This window comes from Diadema setosum, chromosome 5 (assembly GCF_964275005.1).
Source record: "Diadema setosum chromosome 5, eeDiaSeto1, whole genome shotgun sequence".
NCBI classification, from domain to species: Eukaryota; Metazoa; Echinodermata; class Echinoidea; order Diadematoida; family Diadematidae; genus Diadema; species Diadema setosum.
The window spans coordinates 30,813,834-30,835,356 of record NC_092689.1 but is presented as its reverse complement, the minus strand read 5'-3'; the positions used below and the strand labels follow the sequence as shown (position 1 = coordinate 30,835,356).

The 21,523-nt window shown below is 38.2% G+C and overlaps 1 protein-coding gene across 1 annotated transcript; it reads left to right on the top strand.

The window, feature by feature from the left end:
• The first annotated feature begins 962 nt into the window (after positions 1-962).
• LOC140229282 (ubiquitin carboxyl-terminal hydrolase 39-like) lies at positions 963-13,750 on the top strand. The gene is made up of 13 exons (XM_072309556.1): positions 963-1,035; positions 2,877-2,952; positions 4,061-4,155; positions 5,371-5,507; positions 6,213-6,365; positions 7,276-7,379; positions 8,141-8,262; positions 9,152-9,343; positions 9,882-10,024; positions 10,575-10,717; positions 11,482-11,629; positions 12,346-12,432; positions 13,568-13,750. The coding sequence occupies exons 1-13, from the start codon at positions 963-965 to the stop codon at positions 13,637-13,639; spliced, it is 1,545 nt and encodes a 514-aa protein (XP_072165657.1). The 3' UTR covers positions 13,640-13,750.
• The last annotated feature ends 7,773 nt before the right edge of the window (positions 13,751-21,523 follow it).

Below are 21,523 nucleotides of genomic sequence, written 5' to 3'. Positions count from 1 at the left end.
TTTTTTGCCGAGTATATTTGCAAATGAATGTGCTGATTATCATGTCTTCACCTCACAATTTTCCATTCATCATGTACAAAAAATACCGTTTTGAACTTTTGCTATAAAAATGTACAACATAATGTTATATCCTGTCTGAATAACTTTAAAACAGTGATCACTCAGAGTCAATTTTTATATACTGGGTTTGAGACTGCATGGGTTATGTTTGCTTTTGTCACTGTTGTGCTTGTAAAACTTAATTTTTTTTATTTTATTTTTTTAGCGGACTAACTTTTAACTAGACCAGAATGCTCCTTAAAAAGTATTTTATTGTCTTCATAATCATAATCCTTGTCTCGGCGTTTTTATCGCAATCACAGACTTGTCACAGCTTTGTGCTATTCATACACTTAGCCCCCCCCCCCCCCCCGTTTTGACTGAGTGAGGACAACAATAAATTTGTGTAATTATAAAATTGTATGATTGGAAATAAAAATGTATATATTATGATAAAATTTTGAAATTGTTGAATTTAGATACTGATAATGAAAATTATAGAAAAAAAAAGAGATTATATAGTCTGGCAAAAATAGTCAAAATTATGACTGATTGCCATTAAACCCAAAACAACAACAACACCCCCCCCCCCCCCCCCCGACAGGTTGCTTGACTACACACATTGATCAGGAGAGCGGCTATAACTATTGTTGAGTAGGGCCTACAGATCCAGGTCGAACAGTTCGAACTACTGTACATCTACATTTAATGTACTTATTATAGGCCTACTACATGTAGTATGGGAAAAAAATGTTTTGTTGGGGCAATTTAGCTCCATGGTTGGGGTCACTAGCCCCTACGAATCACAGGAATTATACGATGTGGTGGTGGTGGTGCCAGTGGTGCATGGTGGTGGTGCGGGGTGGTGGTACGGCGGGGGGGGGGGGGGGGGGGAACCATTAGCTAAGTGACGTCAGATGAAAATGGCGACCTCCACGCTTGCTAAACGTCCGCTGGTTGACGCAAGTTACGACGACGATAGTGACGATGATTACGGTAAGTTAACCTATATATTTGTTAGCTTAACAACTTATTGTGGCCCTTATTGTAACCATTTAACATATAAGTGGTTAAATGAAGGCATGGAATTCTAGAAAGCGCCTCCTTCAATGACCAAGTGAACGCTTTACTCTGTCTGTGGTCCCATATGTCGACTTTCCCGTATGTTTTTATTTTCACGCGTAGTTTCCGCCAAACACACGCGTTGTATGCGCTGCGTGCATGTGGCTGTACTGTAAACTACTGCCTTCTGCTAAACCCCTTTTGCATTAGATATCAAGCTTAAATTCTACTAAAACTGCTTTAATTTGATGTTTAGAACAAAACATAAACATCGGCAACATATGCCATGCCCTACGATATGATGATGCATGATGGGCCCTGATGTCAAATTTAGATTTGACGTCACGTCAAAATGTAAATTTTAGATCCTAAATGTAGAATCCATGCTATGACAATAATGAAATGGTATGAACAAGTTAGTCATGACATAAAGCTAGAGGTATAGATACACTGTAGGTAGGGAAGAACAGAGAATAATATTGCAAATATCAAGTCCATTCCAGCTAGACATAGCTACTAAACTATAAAGCAAAAATGCCAAGGTTCGACCTCCCTGTGCCAAAATTCAACTGCACACAACAGAGCTACCAAGTCTCACGCATTCTGTGTGAGACTCGAGCATTTAATGGCCATCTCACGATCTCACGCATGGCACCCATTTTTCTCATGCATCAGGCGAAGTCTGAAACTTGGGCCTATATGAGCATAGCTCAAAAGATTAAAGTGATAGTTGCAAATGATCGGGAAGATATACAGTATGTATTTCCCTTTTGTCTTTATACAAATGTATAATCACTTAAGATGTAAGTATGCACCTGATCGCACCATTAAGAGCTAAAGATTGAAAAAGCTCCCTACACTCGGGCCAAAGGGGGGGAAAACCTCTCCCACACCCTCGCTCACACGCACATTCCCATGCCGAGATGCCGAGTCATGAAAATTTCACTCATAAAATATTTTTGAACTTGGCAATCCTGACACAAACGCGTAGGCTCACTAGGTTTTACACTGTACATGTAAAATGTAGCAGGTGGTCAAATTTTGGACGGCGTTATGGTCGAATCATGGGCAGCTTGCTTTACTACGTTTGTACTAGAGACTAGAAACTGTCAAAATTTTACCTCACTTCAGATAGACCCTCCCAGATTCAACGGCCGGCTATGGTACAAGTAGAAACCTACATGTATGCTTTTGCATGCAGTCAAATTTTGGCACGGGAGGTCGAACCTTGGTGCAGGCTTTTTACACAATGAGTGTCTACTTTATACTACACTACAGTCCTGCCCAGTGTACTCATGAGTCACACTGTTACTTGCACTATTAAACAAGTACAATTTGAAATTGAAGTGGCAGCTGCTGAATGTAGAGGCAGCTTTGGTGCATGGTGCAGTTGCATGTACCTCTTTTTTTTTTTTTTTCTTCTTCTTCTTTTTTTGACAATAATTCAGCATTGTGTTTCCTCATGTCTGACTGATACAATACCACAAGGTATCATCAGAGTGCCCCATTTGAATTTCCAGCATAGACCATGTACACATAGATCTACTTTTCTGTGTGAAAATTGTCAAGAATGTGGCACGCATGTACAGTAGTACGTTTGTACATACAGTTGTACAATCATTAGAAATCATGAGTTCAAAAGTTGAACCAGGTGCTACTGTATGGGTTTCCCCGACTACAATGTAACAATGTATTTATGAGAAGAGAGCATTGCATTTATATATATTACAGCAAAATTGTACACGTTTAAAAATTCTTTGTTCTCCCTTCTTTAGCATCTCCAGCAAAAGTCCCAAAGGGACCGAAAGTTGACAAAAGCCGCAGCTGCCCTTACCTAGACACAATCAATCGGTGAGTTATTGATGTGGCTGTACATACACAATGCCATTTTGTGATGCAGATTTCAAATGTTACCCTATCTTTAGTCAAACTGTAGAGCAATTAATGTGGAATCCATATAGTGTACATACAATTGTAGTACTTGTAAAATGTTTTGAGTAATACAGGTAGATTGTAGATTTAAATCATTGTTGCCCAGAAGTTTCATGCACTTACAGTGGCCAGATTGAAATTTCTCACTATCCTATGACATGTACATTGTACATTGTAGCTGATTTCCTTGCAGCCGTTCAGTATGAAATACACTATACAACATGGAGTTGAAGTTATTTTCAGTTTTGTTTCAAAATTGATTCATATTTGAAAGTCAGATGAAGCTATCTATGATGTCATGAGAGAAGTGCTTCTCCATTTGGAAGCAGAGTTGAAGAATCACTATGATTAGGAGAATTGTGATATTAGAGTTGCCCTGTTAATGTAATGTGCAGTAGGTCAGAAGGGGTCTGTTGCAACACTCAGAAAACTTGACAAGACTGTGCTGATGATGTTAGGGCAAATCCTCAGGTTGGGGTATTAACCTCTTGAGTCTTGCCCAGTAGGTGATGCATGAATAAGCAGTAAGGAGTAGACTGATGACACAAACACAAAGAATGAATTCATTTGATACATAATGCACTTAAGGTTTGCTAGTGCAAGCAATTAAAATTGTGTGCAGTGCTGTCATGGGGTAAGCTTTGCTGTGTATGTTCATTTGATTGAAGTGTGCTGTGTCCTTCTGCAACTGTTAATATGCACCCCTTACTCTGGCTGTAATGCAACCTTTAGGCGTCAAGTATGATAATGTCGGAATAAGTATGTTACTTGCCAAGACTTCGCAGTGCACATCACTTGTACTGTTGTATTAAACCATCTCTCATCCTGCAAAAACCTGTAAAATTATTACATGTACCGGTATATGTGCTGCAAAGACAAAACATAATATGTTGAGTAATGGTTGCACCATAATGCCTCCAGAAAGATCACTTCCCAATCTGTAGTTTCACCCTTGTTATGTCTATCATTTCTACAGATCTGTAGATATTGCATTTACAGCTGTATGATGTTTTGATGTTTTCCACAGGAGTATCCTTGACTTTGACTTTGAGAAGCTCTGCTCAGTGTCATTGTCACATCTGAATGTCTATGCATGCCTGGTTTGTGGCAAGTACTTTCAAGGTTAGTGTGCTGCTTTTACAAACAGTTTGTCAATTTGGTGATGTCATAATGCGAACTCACCTCCCATTTTCTCTGAACCATGAAATTTAAAAAAAAATAATAATTTTCCTTTCAAGTGAATTTCCATACAATGATTGTAAATATTTTTCTATACAATCCCTGCTTGCAAGAAATACATTCTGTCGTCAATGAGAGAAAAAAAGAGAGATTTTATGGAATTTTATGCACAGAGTACATGGAAGCTGAGCTCACATACTACAGTACATCACGGAATTACCAATTTGTGCTTGATTGCTCACAACTTCTGAATATCATAACTTTCTTAGTTTTGATCAGAATATGCTCATAACTTTCACAGTCCTGTTCTCATATTTATGCTTCTGCAATGTATTCCCACAATCTAATTTCCAAAGTGGACTTCCCCTTTAACTTCTTAGTATTTGCATTTCAGTTAGTTACAATCAATTTGCAACTAAAGGCTTTGCCACCAGGTTGCCCATGTGAATTGAAATATAAAAGTGACACCTAATCTGCGATAGGTTCTCACTTAAGATCGGTAGATGGGGAAGGTGTGAGTTTTGACCCTAAACATTTAGATTTACATTGGTCGGTTTCTCGTAACAGTTCCAAATGTTGCAAAGATTAAAAAGAAAAAATACTCTACCCACACCTCACAACTCAAAGTATGCAAGGATCATAGTGCTTAAAGCAAATTTATAATTATTTCAAATTCCTGTGGTTATCATGTGGTCCATGTTTATCAGTATTATAATTTTGTTATGTTATTTGTCAGTTTTATTGCTAATATTAGTATTAGTGTAATTATTATCATTCTACTCCTACTACTACTACCACTACTACTACTACTACTACTACTACTACTACTACTACTACTACTACTACTACTACTACTACTACTACTACTACCACCACCACCACCACCACCACCACCACCACCACCACCACCACTACTACTACTACTACTACCACTACTACTACTACTACCGCTACTACTACTACTACCATTACTACTAGTGCATTCACTACCATAACTATTATTAGTACATCATCATCAACAACAACATCATAATTATTGTCAACACCATCAGCATCATCATCATCATCGTCATCATCATCAACACCATCATCATCATTGATATCAGCCTCAATAACATGTTATGAGTACTGTATTTGCTGTTTTGGCTTTCTTCCCAGGTCGGGGCCAGAAGTCCCATGCGTACACCCATAGCGTGCACATCAACCACCACGTGTTCCTGAACCTCCACACCCTGAAGTTTTACTGTCTCCCAGACAACTACGAGATCATCGATTCATCTCTGGAGGACATCACTGTGAGATCATTTCCTTTTTCTTATCCTCTTAAAGGCTGACATTTATTTATTTATCTGTTTAGTTATTTCATTGTATTGTCCAATTCAGAGCCACAAAGGCCTGCTTAACAAGGGAGCCCTGTGTCAATATACATTACAAAGTGCGCACCATCACAAACAAAAACAAAGCAAACATGAATATAAATGATACATTTTCATTAACAATTGTTTTGTAAGAGCATAAAAAAGGAAGAAGGAGTATCGTCTTTTAATCAGTGGTCATAAAGGATAACATCCTAAAGGAACCATGGAATATTCATCAATCATGGTTAAGCTCCAGTCCCCTAACGGTCCTTGCAGTCAAACTTTGAAAAGCTGGAGATGCAGCGAACTATTTCTCTTTAGTTCGGTGGGATGGTGAATGATGCTGTTTGGTGGCATATGTATGAATGCAAATCTTATTATACAGTCTCTGGTGGAAAAGTGCAGACTTTGTATAGAGTCCACAGGGTCAACACAGTGTTAGCACTATCGTCGAGCAGCATCAAATTTAACATTCACTGATATACATTCCTTTTGATTTGATTTGTATGTTACCCCCCCTCCCCCCCCAAAAAAAAAAAAAAAAAAAAAAAAAAAAAAATATATATATATATATATATATATATATATATATATATATATATATATATATATATATAAAATGTACATTCTTTTTCCCCCCAGTATGTGCTGAAACCAACTTTCACAAAGAGGCAAATCCAACAGCTAGACCAGGATCCCAAGCCATGCCGGGCCTACGATGGCACCACCTACACGCCGGGCATTGTGGGACTGAACAATATCAAAGAGAATGATTACTGCAATGTTCTTCTGCATGTAAGTGGTCCCTGCCTTTGCACCATATTTATTCCTCATATTTGATTTTTGTTTTTAATCGGATGAAAATATAGCAGAGTAGAACTTTAGTAATTAAAGTAAAAAAAAAAAATGCATTGTAGACAATTCATGGTCGTTTCATGTGTTCTGCCCGTTTTTTTTTTCTTCTTTTTGTCAACAACACCAAGTCTGTGGCATCTTTGTGTAAGCATCTCTTTTTTCTTTGTCATAAATAACTGAGAATTTAAAATTGTGTATCTATATTGTATTCCATTACTCAATGTATTTACTCATGTGTGAAATTGATTTGATTGGATTTTTAGGCAAAATATGGCAGATTATGGCAAAAGCTTAACCCTTTAATCCGTATCAGGTTGGGCTGATTCTTGCCCCCCCCCCCCCAACACACACACACACACACCTTTTAAGGGTTATTGGCAAAAATTACAAAAGACATGGATCACTTGGTCGTTGTTGGGTTTTTTGTTTTTTTTTTTATTGATGCACTACAATAGATTTTATCCCTGAACCTCACGTATGTCATATCCAGAGGCTGCTCTGTTTATGTAGTGATTCTCAAAATGTTTCATTCTCAAAAGGGTTCATTCATACTTGAAGAGCATAAACGTTGACAGGGTATTCACACCATTTGTTAACTGCTCTGTACTTGGTTAAATTGAAGAGGTTGTGGTGAAGTATGAGATGGAATCAATTTCCTTTTAAATATGTGCAGGAAATATGAAATTCAGATTGCCAAAGTAGATACGTCCTAGTGAGTAAATGTAGGATGAAAAGAGATGATGGAGGCATATCTGACTGCATCTCTCTGTGTCAAAATTGTAGACTTTCCATTGTGATGTGGGATTGCTTTTGACATGTCATCTGGTTTTCATATCCGTTCTTTCTGAAGGCACTCTCGGGCATCATCCCGCTCCGCAACTACTTCCTCCGTGAGGAGAATTACAGCGGCATCAAACTCTCTCCCGGCAACATCATGAGCATCTTATCTCAGAGGTTTGCGTAGTAGACAATGCCTGATGCGTCTGTTTGTCTGTACAATGCACTCTTGTTTTAAAGAACATGGTTATGACAAAACTCTTGTTATAAGGAAGTAAGAATTCAGGTCCCCAAATGATTGTCAACATTATCTTACAGTTTGTATACTTTGTATTGTTCGGCTGTGACGAAATGCCGATATAGCTTTTATGTTCATGTTAATATGAAAGAATGCCTGAAATATTAACAATGAAGATGTTGACCACCCAACCACGTAAAGGTCAAATTTTGGCAGTGTTACTGACATCATGGTAATTATAATGATCCCACACACCCATATCTATGTTGTCAACTTCAGTGTTCATTTCTGTTCACAGTCTATTTCAGTGATTTATTTGCAATATGGCCAGTCAAAGTGAGCAAGAGAATGCTGTAACTGCACAATCTACTATTGTGAAGAAAATTAAGGCAAAATATATATTTGTATAACTGCCAGGTTTTTACCTCTTAGTCTGAATCGAATCATAAATGTGGCATGTAACTAACTTTTGCCAATTGCAATCTTTCAATAAAATGCACTAGCACAGCACTGTAAAGAGATTTTACCCTCAATATCCCTTTTGAGCTAGACACTGCTGGACTAACAGTACTGGCAGAGTCCTATGGAAGAGGAGGGCTTTAGACTGATAAGGCAACCAAGAATGAATAAGTTAATTTTATATCATCATGCGTCATTATCATTACAGTGCAAATCTTGTTTGCTTTTCACTGCTGCCCAGGTTTGGGGAATTGATGCGCAAGATGTGGAACCAGCGAAACTTCAAGGCCCACGTCAGTCCCCACGAGATGCTACAGGCCATTGTGCTGTGCAGCAAAAAGCGATTCCAGATCACCGAACAAGGTACTGGGCCCTTTCCTTGGTATTCATTTCCATATAATATGCACTCACAGGTTCTTATCCCATATCCTCCATGCAAAGTTATGCAGGACAAATTTTTAAGAGTAACAGAATGTATGTTGCTGTGGTAACAGTGCAGTATGACCCCAAAATCAGGAAAAAGAAAGGAAGGATCTTATCTTTAATAAGTGAGTACTCACTTGTCTCCCCCCCCAAAAAAAAAAAAAAACAACAACAACAACAAAAAAAAAAAAAAAAAAAAACCAAAACCCCCAAAAAATCTACAATGGAAAGTTCATGCATAAATAGCTATAGGTTACTGTGGGTTGGTCAGACTACACTTAAAAAAACAGTACTAGCAAAAATGATCGGGGGAAGACATTCCTGTCACATACATATTTGTGTGCATACAAAGGTGATGTTTATCACCGGAGGTGTCATTCCCCTTACGTATTTGCCCCCAAGACCAACATAAGGTTTGAGAAGACAAGTTTTAGGCTTTTTTTACAAGTATCCACGGATGGATATCCATTTTCTCTGTTTCCTGGGGGCACTATGGCATAGTAGATGTGACTCCGGACTCCCAATCGGAGGACCCAAGTTTGAATCCAGTCCAGTGTGCAAGATCTTTTTACCCATGTCCCTCCTGACTTGGGTGTATGAGTGGGTATAGCAATGCTAGGGTAGTGACAATGGCAGTGACAATAGAACAGTGGCAACACTGAAGAGGCTACATGAGATAAAGAAGACCATATCGTTATTATTATTGTTCTCAGAGCCTCAGCAACATATATAAAAAACAGGACATATGAGCCCTCTTTGCCATCTTGATGGATTTGTTTTATAACCTTCTCCCCAATTTCCCTCCACGATCTGACACACCCCCCTGTAGGTGACCCTGTAGAGGTGCTGTCCTGGTTCATCAACGCCCTCCACGCCTCCCTGGGGGGCACGAAGAAGCCCAACAGCAGCGTCGTGTACAAGACATTCCAAGGGAGGATGAAGGTGTACACCAGAAAGGTCCTCCCGGCTGACATATCGGAGGAGGAGAGAGAGAAACTACAGAAAACCGACGAGTTCAAAGGTCAGGGAAGCTTGCCTCCATCAAGATTTATATGATGTCAATATCAAACATGATATTTGTGGCTTGGATATTCATCAGTTTACACCATTTTGTACTCCCATTTCTGTGACCTGTATGCAGGTATTGGAAGGGAAATATATCTTGTAATGTCTTGGATATACTAAATGTAGATGTTAAAACCATTGCTCTCTCACTGCCTTTATGTCCAAAGACCAATGATATGAAAACATGAAAAGAAATGGCTAGATCTATGCACATTTATATCTATGTTTGAGATTTTTTAATCATCGTTTTTCTAATACCTAAAGATAACATTTGCTCCCATTAAATTCATATAATTTTATGAATTTTACTTTGACTGATAATTCAGTACTAATTTTCAAAGGTACTCTAACTCAAAAATTGATTTCAGATATTATGAATCATACACAGAGTTGTGCCACATGAACTGTTTATCATTATTTGGAGGTCATGGATGTGAATGCGTAATATTTTGCATGTGTCTTGTGACTCTTGATTTGCATTTGAATTCATGCAGAGACGGTCCAGGAGCAGCCGTTCTTGTTCCTATCACTGGACATCCCTCCGGCGCCGCTCTTCAAGGACGAGTTGGAGCAGAACATCATCCCGCAGGTCCCACTCTCCACGCTCCTCGCCAAGTTTGACGGACAGACTGAGAAGGTTAGCTTCCTCCCAATCCCCGTATTACTCTGCTTTCCTCATGGAATGTACCTACCAATTGTTTCTTCTGTTTTATAGGAGTATTCCTATTTTTCAGAAAAGAAGAAGGTTTAGTTAACCATGCATTCCTGTTTTTGTGAACATCTGGTGATATTGGTGTATGGGGATGGGTAAAAATTCCTATTCTTGTGAACTTTTCTCCCATTTAGTGTCATTTATTGAATTTCAGAGTTCATAGGTGTAATCTAATGGAAATATGACCATTGTCTTTTTTTAAAAAGTCATTCTTTTATTTCCAAGCAAAGAAATAGAATCATCATATGGTCTTTTAATTTACATTTTGCTGACAAACTTCTGCAATCATAGGGTCTTATTGTGAAAAATTTACAATGACAAAGTGGCTATGAGTCTCAGCATTTCCTCAGTTATGCTCATAATTCAGTGTTCTGTTCTCTGTATGTCTGTGTGTGTGTGTACAGTGTATGTGTGTATTAAAGGCTAACTCCATTCCACACAATCTTCCGTCCACCTCCTTTCCCCGCCACTCAAGGAATACAAGACATACAAGGAGTCTTTCATCAAACGCTACCAGCTCACCAAACTACCACCGTACCTCATCCTGTGCATGAAGAGGTTCACCAAGAACACGTTTTTCGTGGAGAAGAATCCTACCATTGTCAACTTTCCTGTCAAGTGAGTTTTGGCCTGAACCTCAAGGCAGTTATCCACAAACATGTTTGAGGAGGAAGGACCTGGACTATTGTGGGGTTTGATGCTCTGAAATGATACATCACTCGATGTAACTGATCTGATGTCAAGTTAAAAAACGCTGTCCCTGCATGTATCCAGTGGCGATCAACACATGTGCGATAATACACTGTATAGCTGGTTTGTTTTTACTTTATGTGTGTACATCTGGCTGTTCTCCTACAGGTGAAACCCATTATAAGGAACTTGGATGTAAAAATATTTCATTAGACTGATGAGTAAGAAGCAAAAAGTATGAAATGTACATGTAGCATTTAAACACACAAACAGACAAAAGTTGCACACAGAATTCATATAGGCCTACTTGATAAATTCTGTAAATGCCATTAATTCTTGGTTTTTCTCTACACAGAAATTATATCCATGCTAATGTTTCTAAAGCAAGAACAGATAAACAAAAGCCTTTCCTAGCCTTGCGATCCCATCTAAATTATCTCAGTAAGATCTAAATTGATATGTGCTACTTCTTAAATTATCATGCATGACTTTACAAAGAAACTGTGCTCCACATACAAATTGACTTTGATAAGGAAGACAACAACAAAAAAAACAGAGAAAAAAAGAAAGAATGCTGACAGTTTCATTGGATCTGAGTAGTCATGATTTGTGAAAACAAAAGTCACCTTGATTCTTTAATAGGTAAATGAGCTGGCCCCTATGTATCTCACGTTCCATATGTTTGCCCACAGAAACATTGACTTAGCAGAGTTGCTACCAGATGACCAGGAAGTACTTGCAGCTCACAAGTACACGACCTATGACCTGATTGCCAATATTGTCCACGAGGGAGAGCCAGGCAGGGGCCGAGGATCCTTCAAGGTTCACGTCCAGCACAGAGTAAGTGATAAGATGACTTTCTGTTTAGTCTCATTATAGTTGGCTTTGGCTCACATATGAAAGTAAATTTCTGTTCTATGAACACTGGGTATTTGGCACTGTAACCTGCTTACTCACCAAGCACAGTGTAACTGTATATGCCATATATCTATTGAGTCTATTTTTTTTTCTTCCTGAAAATTTTGTGAGTGGTTAAATTCCCACTTGTGGATTACAGCAGGGGACAGAGAAATGTATCTGTGCATGTCACCTTCATGTCAGGATCAGAGTTAATATTTTCATGTTTTAAAATTCCTATATAGTAATGTACACAAGTATTTCCAAAACTCTTGAAAATTAGAACCCTGCATGTTTGTATGATGTATACAGCATCATTATGCACTGTGGCTATGTTTAACTGTGTATGCATTGATAACTGGTGGAAAGTGGAGTTTTGTATGGACAGTGTGCATCAAACGTTTTTGTGAGGTCTTGCCCTTGCTAAGGTGCAAGGGCAACAAAGGATTAAGCAAATTTAGTCAATGTTGTAGCAGTTTGCATTATATGTCTTGCAGTACAGGAACATGAAACCAGCGCTCCAACATTCATTAACTTATCCCTTTCTGTCCCAATGAGTCAAATTTGCATAAATTAAACACACAAACCTATGAGCAGGTAATGTAATGTGGCATGCAGAGGGTTAATGATTTTTTTTTGTTGTGGCAATCTTGTTGCAGCCCACGGGGAAGTGGTACGCCATCCAGGATCTCCACGTGGCAGACATCCTTCCACAGCTGATCACGCTCTCTGAGGCATACATCCAGGTAGGAAACACCCACAGCCCTACCCACAGCTCCACCCACAACACTGCCCACATCCCTTACCACAGGCTTGCCAACATCCCTGTCTCATCCCACAACACTGCCCCTAAATTCAGAATTTGTTCTTGTCCTATAGTGACAAATGTCAGTTTGATTCCTTCCTATTTTTTAATTAGTCTCTTACAAGTTTCAAAAAAAAAATGAGGAAATGTATGTAAAAAACAATGTTTATATGTTAGGATTGTGTATGGACCCATACAAGTTGAGTCCCCTGTGCTAACAATGAGAAGGTGCTATGAAGATGCATTAATTGTTGTGTCCCCAATGAACCCTTATGAACCCTTACCCTTGGGATCACAACTTTTTACACAAGACCGTAATTTCTTGTTTAGTGCCAAACTTTGTCCAAACTTCTGCTGCTCTGTTGCTTTGATTTCAGTGATTCGCAATCGAAACAACTCTGCTCAAGAAAGATTGCATCTGTGGAAAGGATAGCTGTTATACAAATGATGCACAGGATAGAGTGCGTTAGTGGAGATGTAGCGCACTCGAGGGTATTTACAATTGTGGAACATGCACTACATTGTAAATACCCGAGAGTGAGCTGCATCTCCACTAACGCCACGAAATAATCCTGTGCATCCATTTGTTTTATAAAATGGGTCGAAAACTAACAGCATTTTTCACGTACCTTTGTGGGTCATTCATTACCATTCAGCTACATAAAAAGTCAAGATGTCCGAAGATGTTCGTCCCAAACATATTATGCACGTCGCACTTGGAAATCCCGCACATATAAGTACTGTACGTATAAGAGTATACGTATGCCACACATGTTATGCACACAAGAAAGGCCGGCCGGCAGCCCAACTAGAAGTTGTTTACAGGATTGACAGCGCGTATAGTAGCGCGAGACGCACTTGTAACAACTGATTGAGTGCGCACTGCTATTGTAAACATTGTGACGTCAGGCCATGCATGTTAGTGAGAAATTAATGCAGGCACACGTGACTCATTTCAACGCTTCCAATTGGCTACATTCTTGAACCCATTTTATAAAATTAGATATTGTATGCACATGAGAGTAAGACTAATGCCTGTTTATAACACTTTTCATTTCTTCCACTTTCCATTCCAGATTTGGGAGCTAAAACGTGACAAACCGCGTGAAGCCGTGATCAAAGCCATGCCTACTGTCGTCAAGTCGTGACGTTTGTCGGTTAGCCGTTTCTTTCCTATCATTGTTGAACCTTGGATGAATGCTACAGGCAAGTGAAGGACCATGCTCTTTTCCAACGATACCCGACAACCTAATTCCTTCTGCCTCTGACCAGGGAGGTGCTAGAGAAGGAGAGACAACTACTGCTCTCCTTTGAAGTCATGCGCGGCACCGCCAAGAAGTTATGCGTTCAACTACAGGTGTTACCCATGTGCTTTGACAAAAGAGAGCATCAATAATTGGGACTAGCGCTCTCACATCTAAAAATACTTGCCCCTACTGCGATTGGCTCTCTCTCTCAATGTGATGGCAACAATGAATTTGCGTACCTTGAATTGGAGCAGCGAATCAAAATGCAATGTAAAACTGACAATTTTAACAGCAAATAGTTTAAAAGCATGCTGGAACATGCTTTAGCGGAGTACTTTATTTGAAAGATCCAAATATCCCAGATTAAAAGATAGAAAACTAACATACGGAAATGTGCGCATTATAGAAAAATATTGGGTTTTTAAGAGGGCCTAATTTTCATTTCATTTTGATATGCGCATTACGAAGAAACTAGAAATACATGTTTATAATATTGAATTCTTTCCTAAATTATTCTAAATCAATTCGAGTATTTCATTTAAAATTTTAATGTGAAATAAAGCTTATAATTCAACGAAAGGTGAAATGCGCTCTTCGTCTCCGAACTTTGTCTTCCAACTAGAGCAGTGCCTAGCATGACTTCAAAGCGTAGTGGAATGCTAGACATCCCATTGTAACGCCTTGAACCCAAACATGTCTTTGCATGAATTACGAAGAGTTGCCACTCCATCTCTGTAACACCTCCCTGCTCTGAGAGTGTCCACTTTGAGGTCTATCATGCAATAGACCCTCTGGAGCTCACAAGCCCGATCGGCCATTCAAGGCAAAACTTACAAATGAGGTCCATTGGGATCACATTCCTATCTGGTGAATAATGAAGATCTCATTCCAACATGAGCTCTCCCACATCAAAATCACGTCTGGCCATCCAAGGTCAGGCACCAATGTGGGCCCATTTAAATAGATCACAGTTTGGACTGGTCACTTTCGGTCAACCTCCATTGTCAAATCCTCCTGTGGCCTCGTTAAAGGGTCACACTCCCAGATGGATTTGCCGAGTTTGGATTGGAAATGACATGAACAAATGTGAAATTACCTGCCTTGTTCATTCTCTGGCTCATTGTTAGTCTCACCCAAACTTATTTTCAAGTTTGTAGAACTGACCTTCACTTACAAATTCTATGTCATTCTTGGCTAGTCCCACCTAATACCCTGCCTGCTGTATCAAAGTTGGATGTATCACTCTGGCATTTCCAAATGAAATTTGGATTTGCCATAGAGGTCCATAATTTGGTGGTCCATGATTTTAAAGCGTATTCAGCAGATGCAGTTCCTGAACTGATTTAGCACTACTGGGTAAAGATGTATCTGTGTGTGTGTGTGTTGTGTGGAAATGTTGTCCTGCACAACTCATATTCCCTTTTGTTCAACAGGTGTTGGTGCACTCCTGTACAAAGTGTAGACAAACACTGTGTATCATAAGCATTCCCAGTACTTAAGCTTTAACCTGTTCCCTGTAAGATTCTAAAATGGCCATAGACTTTGCGCACGACCCACCAAGTTTCAGTGGGTAACAGGTTAACAGGGTGTGTATATTTTTGAAAACTTCCTACCCTACTGAGGAAAAGCTTTCCCTATGCTGTGGACCATGTGGCAGTGGATGTGCACTGCTCACCCACCCAGTATTTGAAAGCACCACAGAAGCAGAATATTTCAGGAACATTTGTCATCCTGCGATGTCGAGTGACACAATGCTACACCTGTATCATTGAACTGGAGTAACAACCATTTTGACTCAAAGGCCCGAATTCACGAAGGTGGTACAAATGAAACCATGGTTTAAACCATGGACAAAAACTGTGGAGTGCCAAGTGTCGCACGGAATATTTCGTTACGAAATTGGTCATTTCGTCGACAAAATGGCCGTTTCGTTAACGAAATTATCATTTCGTGGACAAAGTGTTCATTTGGTTACCAAACGTTGTCATTTTGTTACAAAATCATCATTTCATTGACGAAATGACTGATTTCGTAACGAAATATTCCATACGACACTCGGCGCTCCATAGATTTTGTCCATGGTTTAAACCATGGTTTCATTTGTACCACCTTCGTGAATTCGGGCCAAAGTGTCCATAATTTTTTTTCCCCTTGACATCTCTCATTAATGTATACATGTACATGCCATGTACTTAGCGATTCAACTTTTTCAAGAGTAGGGACTTCCGAAAAAATTTGAGAGTGGTTGATCTTGGAGTACAGCAATGGAAGGAGACATGTACATGTGCATGTGGCATTCCTGATGGGATCAGAGTATTAATATTTATGTGTGTTTTAAAATTCAGGAGTAGCACCCCACTCACAAAATTTTTGAAAATAAAAACGCTGCAAAATGTATGGCATATAAAGTAAATGACAGACATTTTCTGACTGTACCTTGTGAAATGATAATTAAGATTATCATATGCAAGGTCATACTCTGACAAGAACAAACACTGTCATGCAACTGCAGCATGTACATGTAGCTGTGTAAAACAGACTACAGTGCAGTTCACTGAAGGAAATAACTAGTCTCCATTTTATGTTTTGTTTCTTGCAGCATTGCATGACACACAACAGTCAAGCATTGACTGTTCAAGCATTGTTTGATGCCGTTTGACCCTGCAGCTGCGGTGCAAGTGTAAACTCAACTCAGTTTTACAATTCGGGTTATGAAGAGCTAAGCCTGTCTCGGGAGAGATTCAGTAAAGAGATCCACAATCTAAGCACAAGCATTTAGCATTACCAAGAAAATGTGAAAAAGGATAAGTTTTTTTTTTTTTTTGTACTTTGTCAACACTAAATATTTCTCCCCAGGCAACCAGACCCAGTAATTCTTTGCAATATCATGTGTAAATGGTTTGCGTTCCCCGCTGTGCATGCCTATGGTGTGTAGCGCACAGGTTTTGTAAGGCTGAGCATTGTCGTCTTGTGTTAAAGATCTGTCTGTGAAGAGCATCAAAGTGTTAAATTTACTGTAGTTTCAAGGATGTACAATAAGGCTTGCGTTCATAGATGTAAGCGCTCTGTCTTAGTTGAACCGATCAATGCCTTGGAAAATGAGATGTGTCAATAAATCTTTTGTATTTTATGGAACAAGTGAAAGAAAATTATCATCCTGTCCATGTCATGATTTATTGTGCACATTCTCATTATGTGAAGAATTCAGTTTTTAATAGACAAATGGTTCAAATGCCCTCATTGCTTTTCTACAGAAAAACAAAATGTGCTTGAAATTAAATACAGTTCAGCTATTGTGTGTTGAGCCTATTTTTTTTTTCCAAGCAATTAATCTCATTATAGAAATAAAAGCAACCATTTTGGAGTGAACAATTGAAAAAGAAAAGAAAAGAATATTCTAGCTGAAGCTCTCTGCCATGTGATGAATGCAAACTAAAGGTATAAAGAGTGAAAGCAAATATATATGTGTATATATAATCATACACTCTCTCTACAAAAATGAATTCCTCATTAGGCGTTTTCACATCAGCCCGATAAAAATCCAAGCTCGAGATATTTTTCGCGATCGCAAATTAGCGCGCTATTTCATTTCCTATTCACATCAGCCCGAACATTATCAAATAGCGCGCTAGTTCGCATTAATTATCCTGCTATTTCGGAAATTTCCCGAGTTGATCTCAGGAAATTTTCTCGATCAATTAACGCACTAATTTGTATTCACATTATCAAAAATAGCATGCTATTTCGTGATCGGGGTAATTTCCCAAGTCAGAAAATAGCGTGCTATTTCGAAACATCGGGCTGACGTGAAAACGCCTAGTCATATAAGATGTCCTCCTAGAGACTGATGAATTATTCAATCAGACCTGAGTTAAAGCAAAGATATTGGAAGTATGTAGATAAACATTCGTAATATCATTCAAAATGTGGACATGAAGGACCAAAGAGGTAAACTTGCCAAAGTAACATACACCATATCAGCACCTTGGTCAATGAAGAGGAGGAAAAGGAGAAAAGAGAGAGAGAGAGATCGAGCAAGAGACACACACAGACACAGAAAGACAGTTACGCAAATTAACATGAAGGGCAGCCAATGAGGCATGTAATTAGTTTGTATTACATGTACTTCACTTTTTGTATTTTGTGTAAGAATAAAAACAAATTGTTGTTGATGAGACTACCCAACTTTGAAAGGACAAGTTCACCTTCATAAACATAAGGATTGAGAGAATGCAGCAATACTAGTAGAACACATCAGTGAAAGTTTGAGGAAAATTGGACAATCAATGCAAAAGTTATAGATTTTTAAAATTTTTGTGTTGGAACCGCTGGATGAGGAGACTACTACGGCTCGTGATGTCATATGAGTACAACAGTATAAAGAAAATGTAAAGAAAATTCAACATATTTTCACTTTTTTCGCATAATAAAAGAGCACTTGACTTGCCTCTTTCTAAAGGCAGTGGGAATAATATTACCCATAACATATGTCAGTAACGAGTCGAGGGAATGTGTAGGCCCTCTTTTCAAAAGATGAAATTTTGTGAAATTCTCTTTATATTTTCCTCATATACATGTAGTTGTACGCATGTGACATCATACACTGCAGTAGTCTTCTCATCCAGCGGTGACTGCACAAAAACTTCAAAAATTCATAACTTTTGAACGGATTGTCCGATTTTCCTCAAACTTTCAATGATGTGTTCTACTAATATTGCTACATTCTCTCAATCCATATGTTAATGAAGGTGAAATTGTCCCCCTTAAAGAGAGTATTCAGGAGTGAAAGATGGAGGAAAAGCTCCAAATTTTGTACAGCAGTAGTACTGTCAAAGTGGATATTTATTTTCTTGCAACTAATTTTTCGCGCTCTGCCAAGTAAGATGAATTTTTCAAGTTTTAAATTCAGTAGAATCCAGACATTATGTACATAGTCATACATATAGCAAGCAAAAATGTTTGCATGCTTTTACTTTTCGAGCTAGTTTCTGGCGTGAAATATTTGAAAATTTCCACACCGAGAAATTTTCCACTTTTGCAGTACTTATCCCTGAGGCTCTGTGTCAATATGGAAGTCAAGTGCTTCCTTTAGGTCGCTCTGATGCATCATTATTTTTATTATTATTATTATTATTGTTATTATTAGTATTATTATTATTATTATTATTATTATTATTATTATGTGCTCGTTTCACATAACTTTTCTGTCATTAAGTAATATGATGGGGGAGGGGTATAGGTATTGTGATTTGTAGCCTGCAAACTCAACTGTTGATGATGTCGAAAGGTGGACCTGTGCGTTATACAAGTAGCCACTATTAATATTGTTATTATTATTATCATCATCATTATCATTATTATTATTATTATAATTTGATTGTTATTAGTATTATTACCATTATTGTTATTATTTATTCATTTATTTATTTATTTATTTTCTTTTTTATAATGGACACGTATAACAAACTCTAAATATTACATAAAATTTTCACAATGGGAAGTTCAGTTTCTTGGCATCTCATTGTCTCAAACCTTAAAGGGGATGGCTAGTAACTGATCAGTGGGAATGCTGGGGGATGATTGTTCCAATTCTTGTGGGATTCATTTAAGAGTACACTATATATCTATTGTTGTGTGAAAATTATTTGCGTCAGAACGGTCTCATATGCGAGTAATGTGCAGTTTAATGCCCCGTCACTGTACAGGCATGCAACCCTGGAAACATTAAACTGCACATTACTTGAATTTGAGACCATTCTGAAGCAAAAAATTTTCACACAACAATAGATATATAATGTACTCTTAAATGAATCCCACAAGGATTGGAACAATCATCCCCCAGCATTCCCACTGATTCCCACTGATCAGTTACTAGCCATCCCCTTTAACCCTAAAAAGACTGGGCTATTTTGGTAGCTCGAAAGAGTGGGGGGGGCCTAAAGGGCCCCCCCTTAAGATCTCGGCCGTGGATCGCGCGATCGCCGCGAAAATTTGCACAATGGTAGTGTGCGATGTAATCTACAAGATCGTATATGTAAATTTTCCAAAATAGTCTTCTTTTATTTTATTTTGATTAATTATGCTAATTTATGTGAGAAATCAGACTCTTTGATCTAAATCAGTAAATAAAGATCCAAAAGTGCTCATTTTTGGTCTAATTACTCTTTGTGGCATTCTTAGCAAATGCACTTGAAAAAAAATTCGGTATCAAAATTAAATTCTTATTTATTTTATTGTTTCATGAATTTCTTATGTATTTCTTTGTTTTTTTCGACCCTTTGTTTCTGTTGTTTTTTTTAACAAACTTTGTGGCAGACACTTTTTGAAGCATAATACTCCTAAAACAAATTAATTTTAGCCATTGAGAGTAAAAATAAGCATATTTATATGAATTATGTGAAAAAAATCAATTTGCATTGACTTTGTACACAAAATCACATTTTTGAGCCATTTTCGGCCTCACATGCATGTACAAAATGTTATGTAACTTCTGAACCGTACCCCCGGGCGTCACAAATTTGGTGTCAAAATGTGCGGGAAACTTGAAAGAAAAAAGTCATAAAGCATCGCGGCGAGAGCATTGCGTGTTGCAGAGTAATCGCGCGAAATGTCGAGGGGGGGCCTTTTAGGCCCCCCCCCCCCCCAGTCTTTTTAGGGTTAATGTAACAAACTATTAATATGACAAAGTCATATTTCAGAGGTCCCAAGGAGTTTCTTTATGACAATAGTCCACTGTATAAGAGGTTGAGAATTGTGTGGAAAATGTGATGAGTGTATCATCCACACATGAACAAACGAAATGTCATTCAGGGAAGTTTATTTCAGTTATGCACATTATATTTTGGAAAATACAATATGAAATTCATATAAGCCTATCAAACATGCATACAAAGTAAAGTAGTGAAAGTACAAACTTTGAAGATTATACTGTACCTCTATCGGTGTCAAGTACTGGGAAATAAATGCTAGGAGAGAAGAAGGCAGATTTATTTTCAAAATTCAATCTGTAGGGCTGTACCTGTCCTGCAAATCATCATGCATACAATTGTATGCTGTACCGGTACAGGGTCATATACAGCAGAGTACATAGCTTTAACACATGTTGTAAAATTTACCAGAATTGTAGGACTCTACTTTAAAGATTAGACAGATCCAATTTGTGGAATCCCTGCTCACTAAAATAAACTCAGCATTCTTATTATTATCGAGAAGCTGTCTCAAAATTTGGAGAGGGCAAAAAGGGGGTAGGTAAGGCTTGACAACAAAACTACAACTTCTTGAGTCAGATGATCCAATTTTCGATTTGATACTGGCTTCTGCAGCACATGGACACTCATTGAAATGTGGACCTAAAATACCATGGCACCATGACAATGATTTTGTTATATCAGATTTGTCACTACATCAAGTTACAAAAACAAAAGAAGTATAAAGAGTTGAGACCCACAAATCACCTTGTTCTATTAGAGGGTTTTGTTATATATACGACCTCTTTTTATAACGAGGTTCCAACGTACTACAGCTAAACAACGAACACATACTCTATTAAAAATACAATTCAAAACATTCATACAGCTGCATTTTTTTTTACAATCATGCATGCAAGAGGTATATCACTTTCTAATTTTTAGTATTTTTTGTGTGTGTTGGGGGAAGGGGGGAGTAAAGGGGAGAGCACACTAATAATCCAGTTTGCATCTGAAACTGACGTAGATTTCATTTCCCTTTATCTGCACTGGTGAATACATTTTAAACTGCTGTCCAGAACCCTGCAACGTCACTGTA